Here is a 24,458-nt window from a genome sequence, read left to right as displayed (position 1 = left end):
AGCTTCTGTACACAGTGGGCCTGATGCTGAGTTGGATGCATGTTAGGCATAATTTACGCTCAAAATCCTAATATATGCTTCAGAAGTGAATTTGCCAACCAGAAGCGGCTAGCTTGTGCTGGGAGACGGTCATCTACATAAGTGTTTATTTGTAGGTTCAAAAGATACAGCTCCTGACAGGTGTATATGCATCTCTGTGCTGGTTTTCTTTCTGTTACGTGTCTACGTTAGATCACCCCTTCCTTCCCCCGGAAGCCCAGTGATTGTCAGTTGTTGTTGTTGTTGTCATGTCTCCTCCTCATTTGGTGATCTACACTGCTTCCTTGCTCCAGCAGCGAGCAGGACGCCTAAGAAAAACCTGGCTACACACAGCTACTCCACAAGAATTCCCATGCAACACAAAACCGACAGCCTTCTTTAGAACCGGAAAAAAGAAGTTTAAGTAAAATTAATTTAAAATTAACTGTGACAGGCAGTTATGATTGTCAGCAGGTGACTGTTTTAAGATTTCTGCAATGACTCCTAATGTTCATCATTAATGTCTCCACCTTTTACTGTCTCTCCTAATTCAAACTGTAGCACACCACCAGTAACTGCACAGAAATGCCAGTGGCTGCGTTTTTATTGGCGGCTTACAATACCCACTTGCACTTTCCCCGCCAGCAGCTACAATTGTTTTTTCGAACCTTATGTATCATGCGTCCCCACACCTCTTAGATTGTAAGCTCATTTGGCTAGGGCTATCTTTACCTTCTGTTTCAGTCAGTATATGTAATGTGTTTGTGGCATGATCCCTTAAATGTACAGCGCTGCATACTATGACAGTGATTTATACATAACGGATAGTAATAATCTGATGAAGGGGTTCTTTTAGGATCATGTAATAAATATATAACGTATGTATACGTTAAAGTGAGTTTATTTTAAATATTTTGTACTGCTCATTTAGATATCCATTAGATTTCATATTTAGTTGTTTTTTAAGTGTGGTTCTTTTGTTCATTTTCAATAGCTCATCCTCTCCAAGTTATTTATGTCAAGTTGTTTTAGTGATCCCGTAGCACTGGTTATAAATTTTGTGGTTAATTTTTGTCCTCTTTTTGGTGTGCAGATCGCCTTTTGACCGCTCCTGATTCCTGTAACGATTTGGTTTAGTGCCTTTGTAAAGGTTTTTTTATCTATCTTTTACGACAAATGCTGTTTGGTTGTGAAAGTATTTATAGTCTTCGACAAGTAATACCTTATACAGACTATTTGCAACTTCTCTTGCAACCTGTTATCTTAACAAGTAAAGACTTCTATTAGCTGGTAGTATGATTTTTGCCCTACAATAAATACCATTTCTGGTACTTTTAACCTTTTTGTTTTTTGTTTTTTTTTTTCATTTAAATAACAAAGATTATAGTGCTCAAGTTCACATTTTGCCGTTCACATGGAAAAACTTTAAAATATTATACAAAGTAACCATTAATGCTCAACCATGTTCACACTAGCTCAAATATTGGAACCTGTTCACCTTGATTAATTAAGGTTCTCTGGAGTTTCAGAAAATCGGTGGCTAGTTTTATACTTATTTATTCATTTATTGGTAATTTCATGGTAACAGCAGTTGTATAAAGCTCAACATCATTCCAGGTGGCATATTTATTTAGTAACAGCAGAGGGCACCAGACTTCATGCTTCAAACTCCATAAATATTACAAGATGCTTTAGCTAAAAAAAAAAAATACATCTGAAATCTCATTCTCTACATCGTATTCTAGTTTAGAAAAATCCAGCAAAAACATTTTTAAGAATAAAGCTTTTTTTTTCTATTGATTACAAATATATCCGTTACAAAAACTGCAATCATTCTTAATATTTTTATGTTCACTGAAACATCTCATTTTAATATAAATGTTTTATTGTTATGCATTAATTTATCATGTACACATTTTATATCCAGCAGTTAGAAAAACATGTGACTAGGAGAAAAGAAGGGCACTAAAGTCACAAAGGGCAAAATAGAAATAAATTGAAAAACTGTAAAGAGTGGAAAAGAATAAAATAAAAATACAATAAAAAAAAATACAATACAAAATACAATACTAAAAAAAAAAATACAACAAAAACAATAATTAGATATGTTTGACCCAGTGATAGTGAAGCTTTAAGGTATGAGCACCGATAGATTGACTGCCCTTATAGTAGTATTATTATTATTAATTTTATTGTTGTATCTATATAGAAGTATTAGAACTAGGATCGGTTCAACAGACAAAACAGATCACAAATGAATTCTATGAATATTTCTAACTAACTGTACTTTGTACTTTCTTAGTTATATTTCTCATTTTTCATGTCCTATCTTTCCATATGTAACATTTCAAGATTTGAATCCAGAAATCTGCTCATGTCAAGGTACACAGGGCCCTGTTACCAAAACTCAGATGTGCGCAGTACCTGTTAGCGGCATACATTGCCAATTGTCCTGGGGTTGTGACAAAAGGCCTGATAGACTGGACAGTTTTACTCAAATCGGAACTGACCCACTGGGAGGTCTGATCTATCCCATCCCCTGGAGATACAGCCTAGTCGGAGACTTGGACGCATCCTTGGATATGCTTCGTAGGTGGCAGGTACTGGAAGCCTGGTGTAAAGATACATGCTGATAACACAAGCAGCACTATCTAGCGTTTTTCTGATTGTCCACATTCTCCCCTCCAGCTGACAGTACTTCATTCTTTATTCTTCATTAGTGGTTATATTATATCAAGTTGTGGCTATCTATTTGGATTAGATATTTGTCATTTTCATTTGAGCTAGGGCAGAAAAAAAGATTCCCATAAAATTGTGAAGGTGTTAAATAACAGATGCGGGGGTGTTTGTATTTAATTACATTTTATATGGAAAATGCAACTTTTAATATTATTATTATTACTGTCACTGACCCTATTCTCTCGTGTGTATTACATTTCATTATAAACTTTATTGTTAATGAATATGTAATTATCTCATATATTTATTTATCCATCTATCTCTTCTAATTATTTATCCATCTATGTCAAACTATTTTGAACTGGTTCAAAATTCGATAAATTTTCACTGGGATATGTACATGTTTGGGAAACAATCTTAAACAGGCCCCAGTTAGAATTTGTAATTCTAACTTTGTGGTTGCCATTCGAGGATGACCATTGCGTTTAAGACTTGCATTCGCCATTCACTTTAAATTAGTATTTTTAAAAAAATTTTTGAAAACACTCCTTTAAATAATAATCTTAAGTAATAAAAAAATGTTAATTGTTTTTTTTTTTTAGTTCGAACAGCAAGCACTACAGTTTGAAGTTCAAATTTCCCTGTGCAAATAGGCTCAAAAATGGTCAAACCTGTTTGACTTTTTTGAATTGAACTAAAATTTGAGAAATTCCTGCAGATTTTTCAATTTTTGCACCAAACAATTTGTGGCAGTTTCGAGCACCTCAGCTATCTTGCTAATGATTAAACATTTAGTAGATGTCTATTTGTCTGTCTGTTTGTTCATCTAGCTCATAGTTGTCTATATCCTGCTTTCATATTTATATATCTCATAAATATATAATTATCTATCTAGCGCTCTCTCATAGATATCTATCTATTGATCGGATACCTATCTATCTTTCTATGTCATATCTGTCTATACTTCTATTTATAGCTCTCAAATATATATCTTTCGATGTCCTATCTATCTCTGTAACCTTTTGGAATAAATTGCAAGTGTAATTATAATAATTATGGATAAATTCTTGGGACAGCAAGCTGAGGTTAATTTTCAGAAGACCTCTCAGATTTCACTCTCCTTTGCTGATCTCCTGAGCATACAAGGCGCTTTCTCCTAGATAATATACAACCAATGCTGTCTGCTGCTTCATAAACTCTGACTGCCTGCTGGAGTTCATTAAAGAAAAAGGGCCCTTTGCAGAAAATGACAGTGCAGTTGCTGGTAAATACCTGATGTTATCAGTGGCCAGTGTTTAGAAATAGAAGCTATGGAGGAATTGCTGGGGCGTGTGATGATGATTTAATGCCACCTATCTAATTTAATTCACTCCTGGCTTCATAGGTTTGGCAATTTCCTGAGCAAATTTACACTTATCTTCATTGCAACTGCTGATGAAAAAGTAATTTCTTTATACAGTATTTTCTTAAGTTCCATTAAAAATAGTGGTATTGATTGTGGCACTTAAAAGCACTTTTAATTATTCATTTTGTTTTCCTTGGCAGAGAAAAACGGTTCTTACTGAATAGTTTAATGGAATATGAGACATTGATTAGACTGCTCCCTTTATCAGCCTTCTGGAATGTGTCTGATGTCATACTTTGTGAGTAGGGGATGCATTGTTGATGGTTAATGTACATTACAATGTGAAAGCAGTGTTGTCTGACTGCTTGACTCAGCATTTGTTCTAAGTCTTCTTTTTTTAAGATGAGTTTTATTAGGGGTCTGAGCATTTTTGTTAGCAATTTTCAACCCCTGTTCTCAGCCATTTTTTAAGTCTGCTTGAAAAGAAAAGACTGCTGCTAATCAGATCCATAATTGCCTAGCCTCTGGACCATCAGAGGAGGAGAGGTCTAAGGGGCAAGTGCTGAGGGCGTGATGAAACGATTTGCATCATCCCTGCCCACTCCTGGACACGCAATGTTGAAAATAGCTTCATCATGGCTTTATCCCATTCCCAAGAAAGAATTGGGACCCGGGCGGGTGGCATGGTCACCCAGGAGACCAGGAGGACTCTCCAAAAGAAACGAGTGTGCTGATCATGTTTATATTATCGAGGACAGGGGCAGTGTCAAAATATGAGTAGGCTACAGACTATTCATTGGAGAGCAGAGAGAGCATAGTCTACAGTTGTATGGACTGGTGATGTGAGGCTTCCATTAAAATTATGCAGAAAGACTTGTGTCAAACACATCTGTATTTGAAATGAAATTAATCTATCTGAAATTAAGTTCATCTGTCCAACTTGTTCATTATCGCAGTGTATCAATGAACTTCATTTGGTCTATACGCAAGTAGCCAATTAGAGTGGTTTTACAAGTACCAGCATGCCCAAGCAGTTAATGGCTTCCAGAAATTGCTGGGATTTGGAACTGGCGCGCACGTTTGGGCATGGAAACAAGGCAAAACGTCATAATTGTCTTGTCGGATCTCGCAAGATTTTGATTCTTTAAATAACACCCGAAACGGAGCTCCATCGCCATTTCACAGAGAAACAGAGAAGGGATAGCAGCGTCTTTAATAGGGTCTAGTGTAGTTAGGCAGGGTTAGTATAGTGATAGTGTGAAGTCACATTGCCAGTGCCAGAGCTCACCCACAATTAGGAGAGATGTCAGTGGGGTTTGTTTAATAGGCTGTTATTGTTCTTTACAATCTCCACTCACAGTGTACTATGTCAGAGCTCGTCCACAATTCGGATAGGTGGCATTTTTTTTTATAAAAATTTAATAGGCTACTATTGTTCTTTACCCTCAAATTGTACTGTGCCAGAGCTATGGATTCCCATCAGTCCCCAGAAGACCAGGAGCACCAAGCAGCTGCTGGCACCAGTCATGATGATGATGATGATAATAATCCCTCTACATCTACATAATCTGCTAAAGCCTTTCTTAAAGTGCATAGTGTTTGTAAATCAAGGAAACAAAAATGTAAGAAAACACCTTTTTACCTCTGTACTTGGCCTTGAGTAAAAGGTTTTCTTTAAAGTGCAGAAAAAAAAATGCCAACATGCCATTCTACACATGCAGTGGCAAGGAAAGATGCAGGCCTTCACCTTACTTTAGGAGTGCTAGTTCTGCAAATGTACTTCTTCTTGTAAGGTCAGTGATGACGATGGAAGACCTTGTCATTGTGACTACAATAGTGGTGCCCAAATACTTCTAAGTGTAAAAGCAGAGCTGTAAGAAAGTAGCAAGGCCTTGCAAGAAAATATTGGTTCTGATCCAGATGTGACACAAATACCTGAGGAGAGTCTTGACCTTTTTGATACAGTTAAAGAAATGGAAGTTGCTCAATCAATTTATAGGCTATAGCAGGTGCGTAAAAGGGTGGGGTTATCCTAAAAGGAACAAACACAGAGATCCCCCAGCACACTGCTATAGGCAGCAACAGATCTGCTATTTCTACTGTAGATAAAAATGCAAAAGTCTTAGTTGCACACATTTGCAAATGTATGTTAAATAAATTTTGATACAGTACTCACAAAGAAGCCCCCTGTCAGCATATGTTCTGATGTGTGCATGAGCAGACCAAGTGTAGCCGGTGATACCCAAATTGAGGATGCTATTTTGAAATTGCAAGAGGATGCGGGGTTTATTTCTGTAGCTGATTACGGCGCTAATGAGGATGTTGATGACGATGACGATGATGTTGTTTGTGTAATTCGGTGGAAGCAGTTGTTGACAGTGATAGCAAGAAGCACATTGTCATGCCTCGGTAGAAGACAAAAAAAATCCACCTCTTATGTCTGGAATTATTTTTACCCAAATCCTGACAACAGATGTGTAGCCATATGTAGCGTTTGTAAATCCACAGTCAGTCGAGGTAGGGACATAAACCATTTAGGAACCTCATCCATGTTACGCCATTTGAAGAGAGTTCATGGGAAGCTTTTGGGAAAATCCGAAACTTATTCCCACAAAATAACAACAAGCAGTCCAGTATCGGCTAGCTCCCTGCTCTCATCTAGATCACGGCCCCTGCAATTGACATAGACAACACCATTCTCATCAATATCCTCATTAGCGATCGGAGTTAGTCCTGCATCCAAGCCGCTTAGGCTACATGGCTCCTCCCCTAACCAGTATTTCTGGGAAGATTTTGTGACCGTTTGGCCTGTTGCTGCTGGTCCTGCTGCTGGGGGTGAATCTTCCTCCCATAAGCAGCCCAAGAAGAAGACCACTAGTACTTTACAACAAGTTTGCCTTTACAAGCCAGCGCCGCTTTAAATTTTAGCTGTAAACTCGCCGATTTCAGGCGACTTGAAAAAACCGGATCATGATACATTTACCCCCTGGTCTGGTTTGAAAGAATTTAGCAAAATAAAAGTGTGACCTCGGCCATAACTCCATCCAATCGTACTATTAACATGCAAAGGATGGTGGAGGATTATTTTAAAGAGTTCATGGAAATCGAAATGTCAGTCCCTTTCCATACTGGGAGGAAAAACAAGCAATTTGGGAACCCATGTACAAACTCGCTTTGCAATACCGAAGCTGCCCACCCTCCAGTGTGTACTCAGAGTTTTCAGCACAGTCGGGAACCTTGTCAGTGATCGACGTAGGAGGTTCCTTCCTAAGAATGTGGAAAAAGATGATGTTCATTAAAATGAACTACATCTTCCATGAGGAAGGCCTTTACCGGCAAATACATCCAAGTACTGACACTTCTGTAATGGCGGATTCCAGCAGAGAGGAATTAATAGTCTGTGATGATGATGATGTACACACTGATAAGGGTGAGGATGATGCTGAAGATGATGACGACAACATCTTGACAGTGTAAAATTCATTTGACAGCACTGTTGGTCTAACCTGCCTTTAGGGCATTGATAGCTAGTTTAGTGGTGGCCCAAACAAACCAAGCACTTCAGCCACAAAAGTGGCAGCCCTTGTCGCTGAAGTGCTTGGTTTGTTAAAGTGTGCATGTCCTTTGTAAGATCCAACATATGGGTGGGTGGAAGGCCACAAGGACAATTCCATCTTGTATTACTTTTTTATTGTGAGTTTGTGACACTGGTGTGTGGAAATGTTTTCTAGATGTGATATAAACTGCAGTATATTTGTGTCGTTGCTCTGTTGCTTAACATCCAGCTAGCTCGCTGCAGTATTTGGCTGAAAGTGTATGAAAAGCATATTGTGACCTGTGAGATGGTAAAAATTGAATGGAAATGACTGGAAATTAGTGTTAGTGAGGTTAATAATAATAATGTAGGTACAAAAGTAATACCTAAATTGTGATTTTAACTCAAAAAATGGAATTTTGTAAAACAAAATAGCAAAACAAAATCAAAACACGCAAGGGCGGTTTTGGCAAAACCAAAACCCAAAGGTAATCCAAAACCAAAGCCAAAAAACGGGGTCAGTGATCATCTCTACCATAAACTAATGTATGAACTTTCACGTATTACCGTCAAACCCCACAGAGAAGGTGGAGGGGATGCCCAAGTGCTATTCAATACAGGGTTGATATGTTTTAAACATTTCTTGTTTGTATAACCAGGTACAAGTACAGGATTACAGTGGAGATTTCACATGTAAAATGTTATAATAGATTGGGAACTTTTACAACAACAGTTTTCTATTTTTAGCTCTATTCCATACATACATCAATTATGGTATAGAGTTGTTAGCATTGCTTCTCACATAACTGTGGCCATGTGCTAGATTCCAACTTGGGCACTATCAGGAGTTTGTATGTTTTTTTCCCTCAGTGTAAAAACATACTGGTAGGTTAATTGGCTTATGACAAAATGGACCCGAATGTTTTTGTCTTTGTATGATATATCATTTAATCTGTAAGGTCCAATGGGGCAGGGACTGATGATTCAGTATTCTCTATAACGCACTCTATAACATAGTGGCATTATAGAAATGAAGTAGAAGATTATACATGAGTAGTCTACAATCTACATTGTACAATTAATATACAGATTTACTAAAAGTATTGTATGTCCAAACCTGCCACTGTGTGTGTGTGTGTGTGTGTTTTGGGGGGTTTTTTGTTTAGTTTTTTTGTTTTTTTTACTTAGCAGTGACTTGTTTCTAACTTGTTTCTGAGTTTTGTTTCTAACTAACTATTGTACACCCTGGTTTTCATGGCATAATCAATGATCCTTTAAATTGCATCTCTCCTAGAATTTAATTGTTTGCTGGAATTACGATTTTATCATCCATAAAAAAGTTTGTATTTGATACATTTACACATATAAACTATTTATTAACATATATACTTATTCCTATAATTAAAATATATATATATATATATATATATATATATATATATATATATATATATATATATATATATATATATATGTGTGTGTGTATTTATACACATCCATCATCATCACATACTATTATCTATACTATTTTATTTCAAATATTTTCCCCTACTACTACTTATTATATTTTAAAACAGTTACTGATATGGTAACATGGATAAGCAGGAGATGAAAACTGAATATCATTAAGTGCATACGATCTAGACAAACAAACCTTAAAAATACATTTTATAAAAAAAGTGTTATGTACACTCCCTTTTAATTTGCACAGTGGCAGAGAAATTAGTTGAAATGCTAAGTAACTAAAAACTAACTTCAAGGATTAAGCATAAGTTGTACATTGGACTGATAATTCGATTTTGCACCTAAAGACTGCACTGACTTCTCTCATTAATGAGCTACTTTTCAGCAATGATGCTTCTTCCATTCTAAGTAATAGTTTATTTCTTTAATAGCTGCAACTGCATATGCAGTATTTCTTCTGGGGAAGAGTAAGTAAAATATTGATCCCATTGTAAAAGAAAGTTGTGTGATTTATGGTCTCATGCAGTAGATCTATTATTTTAACTTTAATTCCTTTTTTGTAAGACTGACCATTTGGTTTCTTCTATTGGAACAAATAATAGCCATATGGTTTATAATTAAGGAAGAAACAGTTTAGAGGGAGAGACACTTCACTCCAATGTTATGGCTCATTTTTTCTAGAACCCTACTGAGGTGCGCAGAAAAATGAGCAGAAATTACTACCGCACCCCACATCGGCAGCAATTGAATCTTCCCCTTATTGTTCCCATTGATGGGCATGCTTATCACATGGAGGTCCCAGTGGGTCAGTACAAGGTCTTTTTATGTGGCTTTTTTAATGTGGTTGGAGGCAGAGGCAGAACTAGCGAGCTGTCTACTTTCCTGTGCAGCAGGCCCCATTATCTCCACAGACCCCGGTGCACCGCTCCTGCTGCAGCAATGGTAGGTTTGCCACTGGTTGAAGGGTATTAATTAAATGTAGCTAAGGATCATTGTAATGCATCTGAAGATATATGCTAAGTGGATTGTGTTCTCTACAATGTGGCTGGTGGGAATTGTAAAGAAGCTGGTGATCTGTGCAGCAAGTGGCTAATGATTGGAGGAGGGGTCTCAAAACTTTGTCCCAATTTGGTCTACATCTTAGAGCTAATATGTGACTATTATTTTTATTTTGCTTTGTTATAGCTCTGGGATTTACTGCTGGCATTTTCTTTGTCTGCTTTTAGTTGATGGCCAGCAGCCAAACAGGATGTCGGAGATAGAGTGTATCTCAAACCTTGTAACACCTTATCTGTTCTCTTTCTCTCCATAGTGGTTTCAGTGTTTCCTGGCAACTCCAGCAAGTTTCAGGCTCTCCGGTATTCTATAGATATCTAACTCTGGAGGTGATTTTGCAATAACAGTAGTGGTTCGAGGGAATCCCACTTTAGTACTACATAAGAAGAGGGGATGTGTCAACATCTCAAGCACTGAAATCAAATCGCATACATATTTCTATTTTTACAGAACGTGTTACTGTGGGTGGAGGAATAAAATGAGTGAAGAATATAATGGCTGCTTTGAGTATACACAATGCAGTACTCTAGTCATGCAATTTTGAGAACTGTAGTGTACATATAAATGTATTGTTATAGGTGCTAAGGCACATCTTATCATCATTTATTTATATAGCGCCAACATATTCCGTAGCGCTTTACAATTGGGGATAAACATAGTAAGCTAATAAACAAACTGGGTAAAACAGACAAAGAGGTGAGAAGGCCCTGCTCGCAAGCTTACAATCTATGGGACAGTGGGAGTTTGGCACATAAGGTTAAGTCTACATTTTGCATTTCGGTCCAGCCTGATTGGAAAGGTAAAAGTGACTCATAAGCTAAATGATCTTGTCACACAACAATGTTGGTCAGGGGGTAGTTGTCTTGTGTGAAATAGTGTAACGGGTGGTAATAGGGTAATGTAGTGAGGTTAAGAAGGTGGTTGAGGAATATTATAAGCTTCTCTGAAGAGGTGGGTTTTCAGAGAACGCTTGAAAGTTTGTAGACCAGAGGAGAAACTTATTGTGCGGGGGGGGAGAATTCCATAGATTGGGTGCAGCCCGAAAAAAGTCCTGTTACCGGGAATGGGAGTATGTAATGAGGGTGGATGAGAGACGCAGATCTTGTGCAGAACGGAGTTGCCGAGTTGGGAGATATTTTGAGGCAAGAAAGAAGATGTATGTTGGTGCAGCTTTGTTGATGGCCTTGTAGGTTAGTAAAAGCCAGTGTAGAGACATACAGAGTGATTAAGCAGAGGAATAACGATATGCAAGAAAAATCAATCTAGCCGCTGCGTGCAAAATAGATTGTTTTTGGGAAGACCAGTAAGGAGGAAATTGTAATAGTCAATGCGGGAGATGATGAGTGCATGTATTAAGGTTTTTGCAGTGTCTTGTGTGAGATGTGCGAATTCTGGAAATGTTTTTTGAATGTATGAAACATGATTTAGATAGAGTCAATGTGGGGAACAAAGGATATCTTAAAGCTACATAGAGTTTCATCACAACCTGCCTGGAAGCAGGTGAAATCAAAGTGACTAAAAACTGTAGCTAAACCTTTGCAAGCCTTCGAAAAAGCTCATTATTGTAAGATACGGTATGGGAAATATACAGAGGTGAGAATTTCTCACCCACAGATTTTGGCAGTGTATAATATTGGCCAATCACAGTAATTAACAGCGCCTGGTGCTTAAGAGGAATTATTGTGACAAGTGTTGAATCCATCTATATGTAGCATTGCTAGTCACTAGTGCCAGGAACCTGGTTCCAAATATAATTATCAGTGTCTCATTCTCATACTAGGTATAAATCCCAGTATCTGTCCTTTTTGTTTTGTAGTGCTGGATTTCATTAACCACAGCTAACATGGCTGGAGTATATCCCAACATGATATACAGAAAGATATGATACAAGTTAACCCATGCATGATACTCATGCATTCTAGTCAAATCAAGCTACTTAAGGTGTTAAAAAGGTTCTTGTCATGCATTTGGGCCATAGCCCAAGCCTCCTCAGGGGAAGAGCGTTACTTCCCGACGCAAGTGCCCTTTTTTAACGTGGTTTTGTCCACATGTCACCACCTCATCATTTTTCTCCATCACCTCATCCTTCATCTTTATCGCCACATCTATCCAGATGTCTATCCAGACACAGGGATCTCTCTCAGCGGTCCTGAGTATCACACTCCTCTCGCTCTGTCACCCCCGGCAACCACCAACCACTCCCCACTCTTACCCCCGGCAACCACCATCCACTCCCAACTGTCACTTCTCCTTCAAGAAATATATATATATATATATATATATATATATATATATATATATATATATATATATATATATATATATATATATATATATATATATATTTTAAAATCTTTATAAACACTTTTAACAATTAACAAATTAAATTAACAAATTGAAAACATCTTAGTATACCAAATTGCAGCCCTTTCTGAGTTTTTTTCTTTTCCACACACACTAAGAATTTAGTGGGTCAGTGTATAACTCTGCCCAGCAGGTGGCGCTGCAGCTTGTTTTTTTTCTTTCCACACACAGACACACGCCACTAGGCTTTTATATAGTAGATACTGCAGACCTGATTTATTACTCCTTTTTTTAAACTCTTTAAAGATGAAACAACATGAAAAGTACAATCAACAGAAGTAAACAATAAAATATTGATACACAGGGTGTTTCCTTTCATTTTTATGATTTAGATTTTAAATTTTTGTTTTATGATTTAAAGAGGCGGAGATGCAGGAAGGGAAAGTGAGGTCATAGATGGTACAAGGGGAGAGAGGGGGGCAGACACAAGTGGCGCAAAAATTGGTACTCCCGGAAATTAGGCAATAAGTCTATGTAAATCGTCTTCTACGATTGGAATCAAACTTCAACAGGAGCATGGCGCTTACCCAAGGTGCACTGTACCCAGCCTGGAGTATCCAGAGACTGCCCATGGTGTAAGTCCCTGGGACAGGGCATTGAGCCGAAGTGGATAGGCAGCTATGACTCTCTGGAAGATACCATGGAGCCCATATCTTGTCATATTTTGGAGTTGTATTGTGGAGATAATACTTTTCATGCTTGTGATATGCCAAACATAGTTTTGCAGAGCGTGCATGGAAGGGGGATTAGGGTTCTTCCAGTGGTTGGCTACCAGGGATTTAGCTAGTATATGGTCGGTAAGTTTTTGTTAGAAGAGGAGCTCTTATCAGAGGTAGGGGGCGGGATAGAAGAAATGACCTTAGTCACTTGTTTTACTGAGATGGAGTTTATGAGTGAAAAGACCATGGTCCAGAAGGGAACTATGCGTGGGCAAGTCCACCAAACGTGGAGCATCGTGCCCCTCTGACCACACTCCTGCCAACAGCTTGGAGTGGATGTAGGAAGCATTCTGGATAGCTTATCAGAGGTATATTACCACCTGTAGTACAGTTTACAGCCCGTTTCCTTTTCTCTTTTTATGTTTGTTTATTTGAGGATTAATGATACTGTCCATGTAATTTAATAGCAATTTTGTATACACTATTGTGTGACAATAGCACTGTATGTGTGCATGTGGTAGCACATGTATTGAACTTGGTTGTGGACCCATTCTCCCGGTTTTTTGTCCTTCGATTCAATACCCATCAAAAAAATTCCGACGCCCACATGAGGGCTGTTAATTTGTTTTAATCCTTGCCTCTGTTGACCAGTTTTATACAAAATCTCCAGGTGAGAGGTTCCCATCCGTGTAAACATATCTGTGTATGCTAAATCTGCAAATCAAATACCAGTAATTGCTTATTTTGTGTGGAACATAGCCACTAAGGGCCAGTCAAGAAATACATATACAGGCTCACTGAAATGGAACTTTGGCAAAGATTTGGTAATCTCAACATGTTTGATTTATTGATTTGCATGGATGTAATGTTTCCTACAAACATGTGTTGAGGAATTTCTGTGGCCTAGGGCTAGTAGTTTATTTTGCTGCCATTTTTTATGGCACAGGTAAATGTAATTAATCCATACACTTATTCGTATAAAACCTCATGAGATACATGTTTCCTGACTCTTCAAGAGCAAATGCATATGAAATATAGACAGCATTTTGTAATGTGTAGTGTAAAACATTGACTCCATCAATGTTGCTTGATGCATACGTGTCAACATTTATTATAGTAAAACATTTTGTCTTTGAAGAGTTACTGTGAGCAGGGCCTCTAATCTATGGGGTTTTTTCTGCATTTACTGTACCTCTTTATTCTATAATCTTATAACTTTTTATTCCTGAGTACCACAGAGTATGCTGGCACTTATTTAATTTAAGACGATATTAAACCAGGGTTCTTCCCATACATTGTTCAGTCATAATTGTTTATCAATTTCATGGAAATCTTTTATATGAATGAAAATGTCCTTGCTGATCATTATAACGTATGTGACCTGAAACTGACAGATCAAAATCCAGTCCAGTCCTTGACTGATGATCTCCATCATTAGGTGTGCGAGGTCACATAAGAATTAAAGAGCGGTAAAGGCAACTGCATATACTTGTGATCTGGGCTTGCTGCATCACCTGGATTGCTGCACTGTGTATGGCCAGCTTTAGGGAGCTGTTTGATAACCCTTTGTCAGACTCTTCAAAAATGAAAACTTTTTTTGTCGATTTAAGTAGTAACTGTGAATTTGTGAGAACTAGAATTCCTGTTGTTACCGTGTGCCCATTTTTACAGCACAGTCCAATTAAATTTATAGCCTTCATTTAGGCTATTTATTACCCTGTGAAAAGTCGCTTTTCTAAAACAAATAATAATAATGTTAAAGTGATTTTAATAAGACAGACATTAAAGGCTATTTCTACAATCAGATTAAAAACAATCAGATTAAAAACAAATAACAATCCTCTGGTAGGGTCAAGAATATGAAAACGAAAGGGAGGCCATGTATACCCTGTGTCCAGCCCCTAACACCCCCCCCCCCCCCTCCTTCCCCTAAATATGACTCTGGGGAGGAGCTCCAGGTATCTGTAATGTAGTGGGAATGGAATACAATACTTTACTTTATAAAAGAGCTGCATATCATTTCACTTGACACACCATCCCTGTAACTGCGCTGTATCATCTCATCTCACACTGGCACTGACACTCGTCTTAGTGAAAGGAGTGGGCATAGAGGAGTGAGCCTTTCAGAGCAGACTCATGATTGATCCCTTTTAGAAATACAGTAGACTCAGCTCATTATCTGTGTAACAAATGTGCCAGGACTCATGGAGCATCAATCACTGTATACTGCTTGCAGAGATGATCATGTTAGCACTCCCGTAGACATTCTACTATGCAGATGTCTGTGCCCAATTATTCATTATCTGCTTACTCTAGCTTTGGAAGCCTTCTTTCCACTTGCTAATGGCAGTTTGAGATTTGGCCGCAGTGATACATGGCTCCTTTCTTCCCCTGCTTCCCACTCACTCCCTTCACTACTGGGAAGATATAATAACTGGCTTTCACATGACTTTGTGAAATGCCTGTTAATTCGGTGTTAAATTGACTCACTACGCTGGTATGGGTTTATGAGTCATTAGATGCTCGTGTGAAATTACTGTGTGCAGAAAGCAGTAAATCACTTCAGTATACTTTTTTTTTTTTTTTTTTTCTTTTTGCAGATCAATAAATCAAATATAACCACAGAAGAGGATGATGAGCTTATCAGAGAAAAGGAAAGCCACACATGTGCTGTATGCTTAGATGTGTATTTCAATCCCTACATGTGTTATCCATGCCGTCACATATTTTGTGAGCCTTGCCTACGGACACTTGCACGAGACAATCCTACAAGAACTCTGTGTCCCCTTTGCAGAGCAAACATTGAAAGAGTAGATTTCCAGTCAGGTAATCTGAGTTGATGACATTCATGTTGAATTGTACTTGCTAAAATGTAACCATAATTATTACATATAGCAGGGGTAGGCATCATGTTCTGTTAACAGAATAGATTTTAAATTTGGCATTGCATGCAAGGTGCACAATTTTGTCAACAGCTGGAGAGTGTTGCATGTGACCTGCACTCCAATCTCCATGCACATAGCCTGTGGACATAGAGGGGCTTATTTAATAACATGGTCATCTGTGCGCAAGTGCTAATCCCCAGTGCAACCAATCAGATGTTTGCTTGTATTACACTGACAAGGTATGATTTAATTGGTTACTATGGGTTTCAGCACATTGCTGCATGTTATTAAATAAGCCCCATAAGGGGTGATGTACTAACTCACATACAGAATTAGAAATGTGTAGTAACCCAGACAGTTCACAACTAACTTTAGTTGCCCCCAGTTATTATTTTTATTACTATTATTGTTATTATTATTATCGTAGATTTCTAAGGTGCCACAGTGCTCCGCAGCACCGTACAGTAGGGAAAACAGGACATACATGAAACAGGACATACATGAAACAGGACATACATGAAACAGGACATACATGAAACAGGACATACATGAAACAGGACATACATGAAACAGGACATACAAGGCAGACAAAATAAATACAGACATGAAAACAAAGGGTATGGAGGACCCTCCTGCTCATTAGAGAGATTAACATTCTAAGTGGAAGAGGGCACAGCTAAAACAAGAGGCAAAAATGTGTCTCAGAGTGGAGATTGGGAGAGCTGTGAGGGTGCATTAGTGTGAATCGGCATCTAAAGATGCTCCAGTGCAAGTTAGACAATAAAGCACATCTGATAGCAATGGGTTTCTGCAAATTCCTATATACAGTTTTGCAACATGTTAGTAAATCACCACCGTTGATTCCTATTTGCAATTACAACTTACAACAAAAATCTTTTTAAAACAAAACATACAAAAGAAGAGGGTTTTACATAATTTCACAGCGACAGGAACAGTGAGACAGTACAATACAATTATTACTAGTGTACCAGGTATATAATAAACATGACATAACAGATATAATATACTAAGAGCTTTCAAACACAGATGACCACCTAGCAAAACTAAGCCAAAGCACAATGCCCTCACCATCAAGTGTCTAAATAATGTAACTGTAGGGTACTTTGTAAAAAGCTTTGCTGTAATTGCAGGGCCGGACACTTGTGGGAACAAATTGTCACTATTATGTTTATGATGTTTTGCAAATCTAAAATATAGGACCAATATGACCAGAGTTTATGAAATTTTTGAAGGGCTCCCTTATATTTGAATGTGAAGCGTACAAGCAGTATTACTGACCAACAGCACCCAGTCCTAGAAGCGTGTGGGACAATCTGATATCCATAATCTACCTATAACCACTTTAACCAGAGAAGTTAGGTTAAATACATATTTAAATCGACAGCAACTCCTCTAGCACCAAACCAAACCGGTATACTCTAGCACCGAGCAGGGGACCTCCACCCCAGATTTGCAGATTACTTCCCAAGACTAAGTTCAGGGGGACACCCAAAACACATGTAGAAAGAACCCATGGGGTTACCACACCTAGAGCACTCTGGCTATTTCAAAAGGGCAGGTGAGTTTCAGCAGAGTGGAGTGAGGTACACTCAATGCAGGACATATAGATGGACATACCTAGTTAGCATCTTTAGTCTTGCCTAGCATATGGTCCTACTCCTCATCTGAGAAACATCCCATATCATTCTCCTGCCTACATCTCATAGCTGCATGGTCATCTGACTGCTCTAATGGATGAAGAAATGCATAAATGGCTGAGATCTGTTTGTGAGAACCCAATTTCTGGAGGAAAGTCTTGGGCAAGGCGTCACCAATCTTAGGCGGGTTGTTCCTAAATTGAGACCCCAGAGAGTGGTGCAGCTGCAAGTATCCCAAAAAATAAAAGCATTGGGTATTCAGATTTCAGTTGGTCAAGCGATTTTAGGTAACCAGCAGTATAAATTTGCCCAATCAAAGAAATGCTCAATTTGCACCATATTCTACAACTTTGAATTTAATTTTTTTGGGAATCTCTATTTAGACCAAAGGGAGTATCTGGATCAATGTTTGTCCAGCCCAGGAGCTTGTGCACATTGTTTCAAATAGCTGCTGATTATTGGAGGAGCTCTTATAGTTTTTTTTATTCTGCAAGCAGAAACTACAAGGGAGAAAAGATGGACTCCATCTGCTCGCTCAGAAATCTCACCACTGTCCAATCAGGGAAGTTTCCCACCCACTCCTCCAAATGTGTTAGCTGAGACTAATACAATTTAAAATTAGGGAGCACAAGACTCTGAGTGGCCCAGGATCTGCACAGGGTAGAAATCTTAATCTTTGCACTCATGTCTACCCAGAGCAGAGAGGCTATATACTGGTGCATGCTGATGCATATGAACAAATTTCGGTTGGACGAGCATTTTAATGATGTTGACCCTCCCTGATACAGTAAGCAGTAGTTTTTCCAGGTGCACGTCTTATTTTTAAGATTATCTTTTACTGGATTTATGTTAAAAGCAATGTACTTAGAGCAGTCGGTGTTGATCCAGAACCCAAGATATTTGAATTTTTTTAGTCCATTGAAGGGAATGGCAAGAGGCCAAGTTATCTGGAATTGTCCAACAAAGTTGGAATATATTGGACTTGCCCCAGTTAATCTTGAGATGTGAATAGTGTCTGACTTAATTTACAAACCGAAGAAGATTATTGAATGAATGATCTACAATAGCCTAGAACAGAAACATGTCATCAGCATATAGGGCAATTTTATCTATGGTATCATCGCCTGCTGATAAACCTGGGATGCCCTCTAATGGCACAAGCAATATGCCCCTCTCCAGGTCAAGAGTCCGAAACATGACCATTAACAGAGACCCTGGCTGCAGGGTACTGTTCCCCCAGTCTAGAGCAGTCAGCAAAACCAGAGGCTTGTAGTGGATTCTTTGACTGCTTGATAATTTTAACTCCTAATTCAAACGTTTGCCAAATATTTCTGGTTTCTTCTGAGTTTTTTTCAGCTGTAATGCAAAATAATTACCCCTACTGGGTGGGGTACGTTTTTGTCAGAGACAGTAATCCCGACAATAGTTACAGCGACCTAAAAAGGCCTATTAGTATAAGTGCGACATTGAGTAAATATAGACTTACCGTACTTTACATACACAGTATGTCCGACACTTCTTATAGCCGGCAGATATAAATTGCGAGTGGCGGCATTTACAATGGCCAGAGTGAGATTGCTGGTAATAAGGCGACAATGGGCGGACCCGGCAAATCGGCAATCTCACTCTGCCGGTTATAAGAAGTGCCAGACATACTGTGTTCCCACTTTACCTACAATACAACAGATTATTGGACAAGATGTGTGCTAAACATAATAATGTACTAAATTGCATTGTGCCGTACAAGATTATTGTATAAAAGTTTAATTTCATATTTAAGCTGGCATCTAACACTGGTCTTTGTGAACTTCATGTGTGTTTAACTTAAACAATACAGTAACTTTCACATGATTTAAATAGAACACATGCTATTATATTGTGTAGTGCTTATTTGTCAAGTCATACAAATATGTAATGTATACCGTGTCTGTAAGCAGATTATATAACAGTATTATTTGGATACATTACCGTGTTTTGTTTTTTTTCCCCCCTCTGTTTAATTACAGATATCAACAAATCTTCTGTTGCTTTCTTTCCAAATGAATATCTTCGAAGAAAACAAAGTTTTCAGAGAGGAAATTGTGCTAAGTGGCCCCTACCAAGCTGCAATAGGCTGTTCAGAGTTTTTGGAGGTAAGACTATAAAAATGAGAAACCCAAGATCTATACATTATAGAACAGCCTTATTAATGCTAAAACCAGTGGGGAAACTCTATTAGGAGCAAAGTTGAACTTTAGAACAAACTGGTTGTGAAGATCTTATTAAGTCAATATTAACATTTCCAACAACTAAAGTGCAGTGTCCCAACTTTTTAGAAGCATACTTACCTACCAGCCAAATTACCTACAACCGGTGTTCGTAGTGTGGTGTATACCGTGGTATGCCATACCATCACTTCTCATACTGTCTTCATTTTAAAACTATCAAATTCCATTCACTTACATTACCATTACATTTTTCATACCATCACTTCTAAATTTCCACTTCGACCACTGCCTAAAACTGTGTTCCCCAAATAGGACCAGACATTTTTCACCTCATTGGACACACACACCCTTTAATTGCCTGATATTGGGCAGAGTTTTATATTCCCATTAATCCTTTTATATCTGCCTATGTCCTGCTTCTTATGTGTGTTGTGTGTCAGTTGGTGGGTTTGCTAGATACAGAAAACCCCCAAACTGTGTATCGGTGAATCCCAGATTTGTTTTTAACATATAAACAAGCTAAGCTTAAGCACAGGGCAGCATAGTTCACGTGGCAGCATGGAAATGGTTTTATATTGATTTTTATTTTAAATTTCTTTTTCTTGTAATTTATTTGTTTAGTTACTAACTTTGTCCATAATCATAGACAATGCAAGGACAGTGTGAGCCCCAAGTATGACCCTGGGGAAGCCTGTAGCTCTGGATGACTATAGTTGGTTATATTATTATCCTTTAAAATGTATCTATCATGGGAACTACCAATTTTACCAAGGATGCTACGATAGAAAAATTGTAATGGATTTCATTTATATCCAAATATTTGTGACAAAACATTTAAATTTTATTTAAAATAATTTCAGAATTTAGAAGAATATAAATGAAAAATAAAAGTGCGATAATATATACACTATAAACTGTAAAATGTTTAAGTAATCTTTAATGCATATGTCTAAATGCACTTACCAGTGTATATCGTAACAGTCCACATAGGTCAAAAAAGTACTAAATCAACATCTGTATCTGTGTGCCACCTTACGTTTTTGGTGATAGTCACCTTAACGGTGCTGTAAACACCGACTTTGTTTACAGCTACGTAATTAATCGGAATGTAAAGACAGCGGTATGTTAAAAACACTAAGGGGTAAATGTATGAACATGCGGGTTCTTCAACACCCGCGTGTTCGGCGATTAAATTTCAAGCGGCGCTGCATTGTAAAGGAAAACTTCCCTTTACAATGCAGCGCCGCTTGAAATTTAATCGCTGAACACGCGGGTGTTGAAGAACCCGCATGTTCATACATTTACCCCCAAGTCACGTTTACACAGACTAAGCCCATTTCCGATATGAGGAGACCCAGACAATTTAAAATGACGTCACTTTGAACCGCAACTTGAATATTTAAAGCGGCAATGCAACGGACCCGGTGTACGATCATGGAATGCAAGTATGAACTTTACTGTACCAGGGTTAGGGTACTTACATTACATTATGCTGGGTCAGTTGGCACTTTAAATATTCAAGTCGCAGTTCAAAGTGACGTTATTTTAAATTGTCGGGGTCTCCTCACATCGGAACTGGGCTGAGTTTGTGTAAACGTAAGTCACTGTTTTTAACATGTCACTGTTTTTAACATGTCACTGTCTTTACATTTGGATTATTTAGGTGGCTATAAATACTGTCTGTGTTTACAGCATCGTTAACCCGAACTACCCCCGTTTTGGACACCATATATTTCACAGTCTCTTTTTAGAATGTGAGCTTTTACAAACATCTCTCTGCCTTGTAACTGGTAAAATGGTTTTGAGTGTTAGTTCTCTGAACCATATTTACTATTTACATACAGAGTTGCAGGAGTCATTGGTGCTTTATATATTAATAATAGTAATACCTTGTCAGTGGCGCACGCAGGGGGGGTTTCTGGTTCCCCAGAAACCCCTCCCCTCCGGGAACCAACGGTACTCCACAGCAGCCACGGCGCTGTCAAAGAAGCGTCCGCGGCAGTGCTGTATTGTAGTATAATACAGCACTGCCGCGGATGCTTCTTGACAGCGCAGCGGCTGCTGTAGAATTCAGACTCGCTCTATTTTTATTTTTTTCCCAGGGGGGGCGGAAACCCCCCCTTCTAAATCCTGTGTTCGCCTCTGCTTGTAGCATGCAATCAATGTGTGTAGTGGTAGAAAATAATACTGTAAAACACAGCTTACAGTCACAGAAAATTGACAACATGGAGTGCAGCTGTTGTGACCAAAGAAGTAACTGCAAATAAAAGGAAGAGTATCAGGTGCAGTAAGTGTAAGTTTGATGCCATCTCAGAGAGTATAAGATTTAAATGATAGTAGCGGTGTGGCATAATATAAATAAATATAAGTACAATGGACCATGGTGATCATGCAAGGAGCAATGATGATGGAAAATATAGACATGTCAAAATAAGAAAAAAATTAATTAATAATAAAGAAAAAAAAATATTATTTTATGATGACTGGACATTCCCCACCATCATCTTGAGCACTGGTAATACTACCTATATTTAAGTAAATTAAAATATGTATTACCTCCTATCTTATATAGTACTGTCATATAATAATAATATAATACAATGTGTAAAATTACATTTCATCACCACGGTCAAGGTTTGCTTTCTTACAGCCCTGTGAGCTGTAACTATCACACCAGAGTTCACACTTTATGACAGAGAATGGCTGTATGGCTTTTAAATGTTTCTAATGTGCAACTGGTATGTGTGTATAGGGAGTGCAAAGGTCATCGGTTTTGGTCAGACCCTCAGTGTTATGCTCAATAAATATAAAAAGGATCGGCATATTCAAATGACAAGTAGTAAGCTAAATGTTTAAAATGTTATTTTGAGTTGAAATATAACATGTAGAAATTTATCCATTAAATGTGATCATGTGAAACTGCGCTAATGCTTGTTAGGTGTACGGTTATTAATATATGTCCTCTTGTTATGGTATGGACCATATTTTCTAGTAATTTCTCTAGTTAGGCGCGTAACTAGACATTTGTGACCACATTGTGGTAAAAGAGCCCTCATGTACTACTCATTGGTGAAAAACACAAATATATGCATGGGGCTTTGACAGGGAAGGAGGGACCCCCTCAGCTGTGGACCCAAAGCAGCTGCACCTACTGTATCTATGGTAGTTACACACTTGCTTTCTAGTAATGATGCCTTTCATGCTCCTTTTGTGATTCTTTATCTCACTGTGTGACAGGTTTCAGAAGACGCATTGATCCTGTAGCAAGAAGGCAGTTTCCGCACGGGGGCCACAGACTTGACTATGAAGATGAAAATCGTGCCTGGAGGTTCAACCTGGACATGTTCATTATATACATTTTCTCTGTGAACTGGATTATTGGATTCATTGTATTTTGTCTTCTTTGCTATTTTTTGTTTAAATTTATATTTTGGTCAGAATGAACACAATGGTTCTGGAAGATCAAACGAATGTTATAAACAAATGTATATAAACAATTTATGTGTGAGTGTGTAGAAATTTTAAGAAGAGAGCCATAGTGTTTGAAGTTAATCCAAAACAAGGCAGTAACTCTGATCTACTCTCCAATTTCTCCTTGTGTTGTACTTCATTCTATTTTCTATGAAAAATATGACTTTCACATTTATTAATAACACTTTCAATACCGTATTCTCTTGTCTTTATGACATTATATTAAATACAAATAGGGTAATGTGACTTTACCATGTACTGCTATTACTGTTTCTACACAATCTCTGCTATTCATACTCTTTCTCTACAGTAAAGTTGGACTCATCTTGAGATGCTCTTTTTCATGCATGCGTCTTTCCCTACTAGCAGTCAGGGTGCAAATGTGTCCAGTGTTACATGAGCCCCTGAATCTCTAAGTGGAAAGAAGTTAACAATTATAGAGTTAAATATGACATTTCTGTATATTTTAATGCACAGCTACCATTAATTTATTGAATTTAATAGGTTAAAGAAATAAAACATTGAATATGACACATATAAAAGCTTGGACAACGTGTCAATCAGTGCTTAATAACATTTACTTTTTAACATTTAAAGGTTTACTACATGGTGAAATGGTTAACTGGAGGACTGGTAGGCTTTTCTAAACAGGTGGAAATTTTTGATAAGGGAGTGAAATGTGACTACCCGAGGGGAAGAAAGGCTACGGTCATTTGCCGACCAGAGAGGGGCGGGAGGGAGTATGTATGGAGATGTAGGGAGCAGTGGAGTTGGAGAGGGCCTTGTACATGAGGGTGAGGAGTTTGAAGAGAATTCTGTAGGGAAAAGGGGGCCAGTGTAAGGTTTGACAGATTGGGCAAGAGATTGAATGTGAGGGGCAAATGAGAGGGTGGAGTCCAGAATAACAACCAGGCAGCGGAGTTGGGAAAAAGAGAAGATAGTGGTGTTGTCATCAGTGATAGAGAGGTTCGGAGGGGAGGAGACTCTTGATGAAGGGAAGACAGCAAGTTCAGTTTTGACCATGTTAAGTTTGCCAATCTCCGCCATCTCCTCTTGGATGTCTTTGCATTTTCTCAGAGAGAAGATCATTGGTGACTTTGGTCAAAGCAGTTTCTGT

General features: G+C 38.1%; 1 protein-coding gene across 2 annotated transcripts in view; it reads left to right on the top strand.

Annotated features, from left to right (window-relative positions):
• RNF180 (ring finger protein 180) overlaps positions 1-23,367 on the top strand; it is a 75,199-nt gene extending 51,832 nt beyond the window's left edge. Inside the window, exons 5-7 of one of the 2 annotated variants that reach the window (XM_075182939.1) lie at positions 15,721-15,946; positions 19,670-19,795; positions 23,108-23,367. In XM_075182939.1, the coding sequence (XP_075039040.1) occupies positions 15,721-15,946; positions 19,670-19,795; positions 23,108-23,313 (558 nt within the window). In that variant the 3' untranslated portion in view covers positions 23,314-23,367. The remainder of the gene's footprint in view (positions 1-15,720; positions 15,947-19,669; positions 19,796-23,107) is intronic. The other variant, XM_075182947.1, reaches the window with a different exon arrangement.
• Positions 23,368-24,458: the final 1,091 nt, after the last annotated feature.

This window comes from Mixophyes fleayi, chromosome 1 (assembly GCF_038048845.1).
Source record: "Mixophyes fleayi isolate aMixFle1 chromosome 1, aMixFle1.hap1, whole genome shotgun sequence".
Classification (NCBI taxonomy): Eukaryota; Metazoa; Chordata; class Amphibia; order Anura; family Limnodynastidae; genus Mixophyes; species Mixophyes fleayi.
Note: the sequence above shows the minus strand (reverse complement) of the source record. Positions and strands in the feature narration are given on the sequence as shown.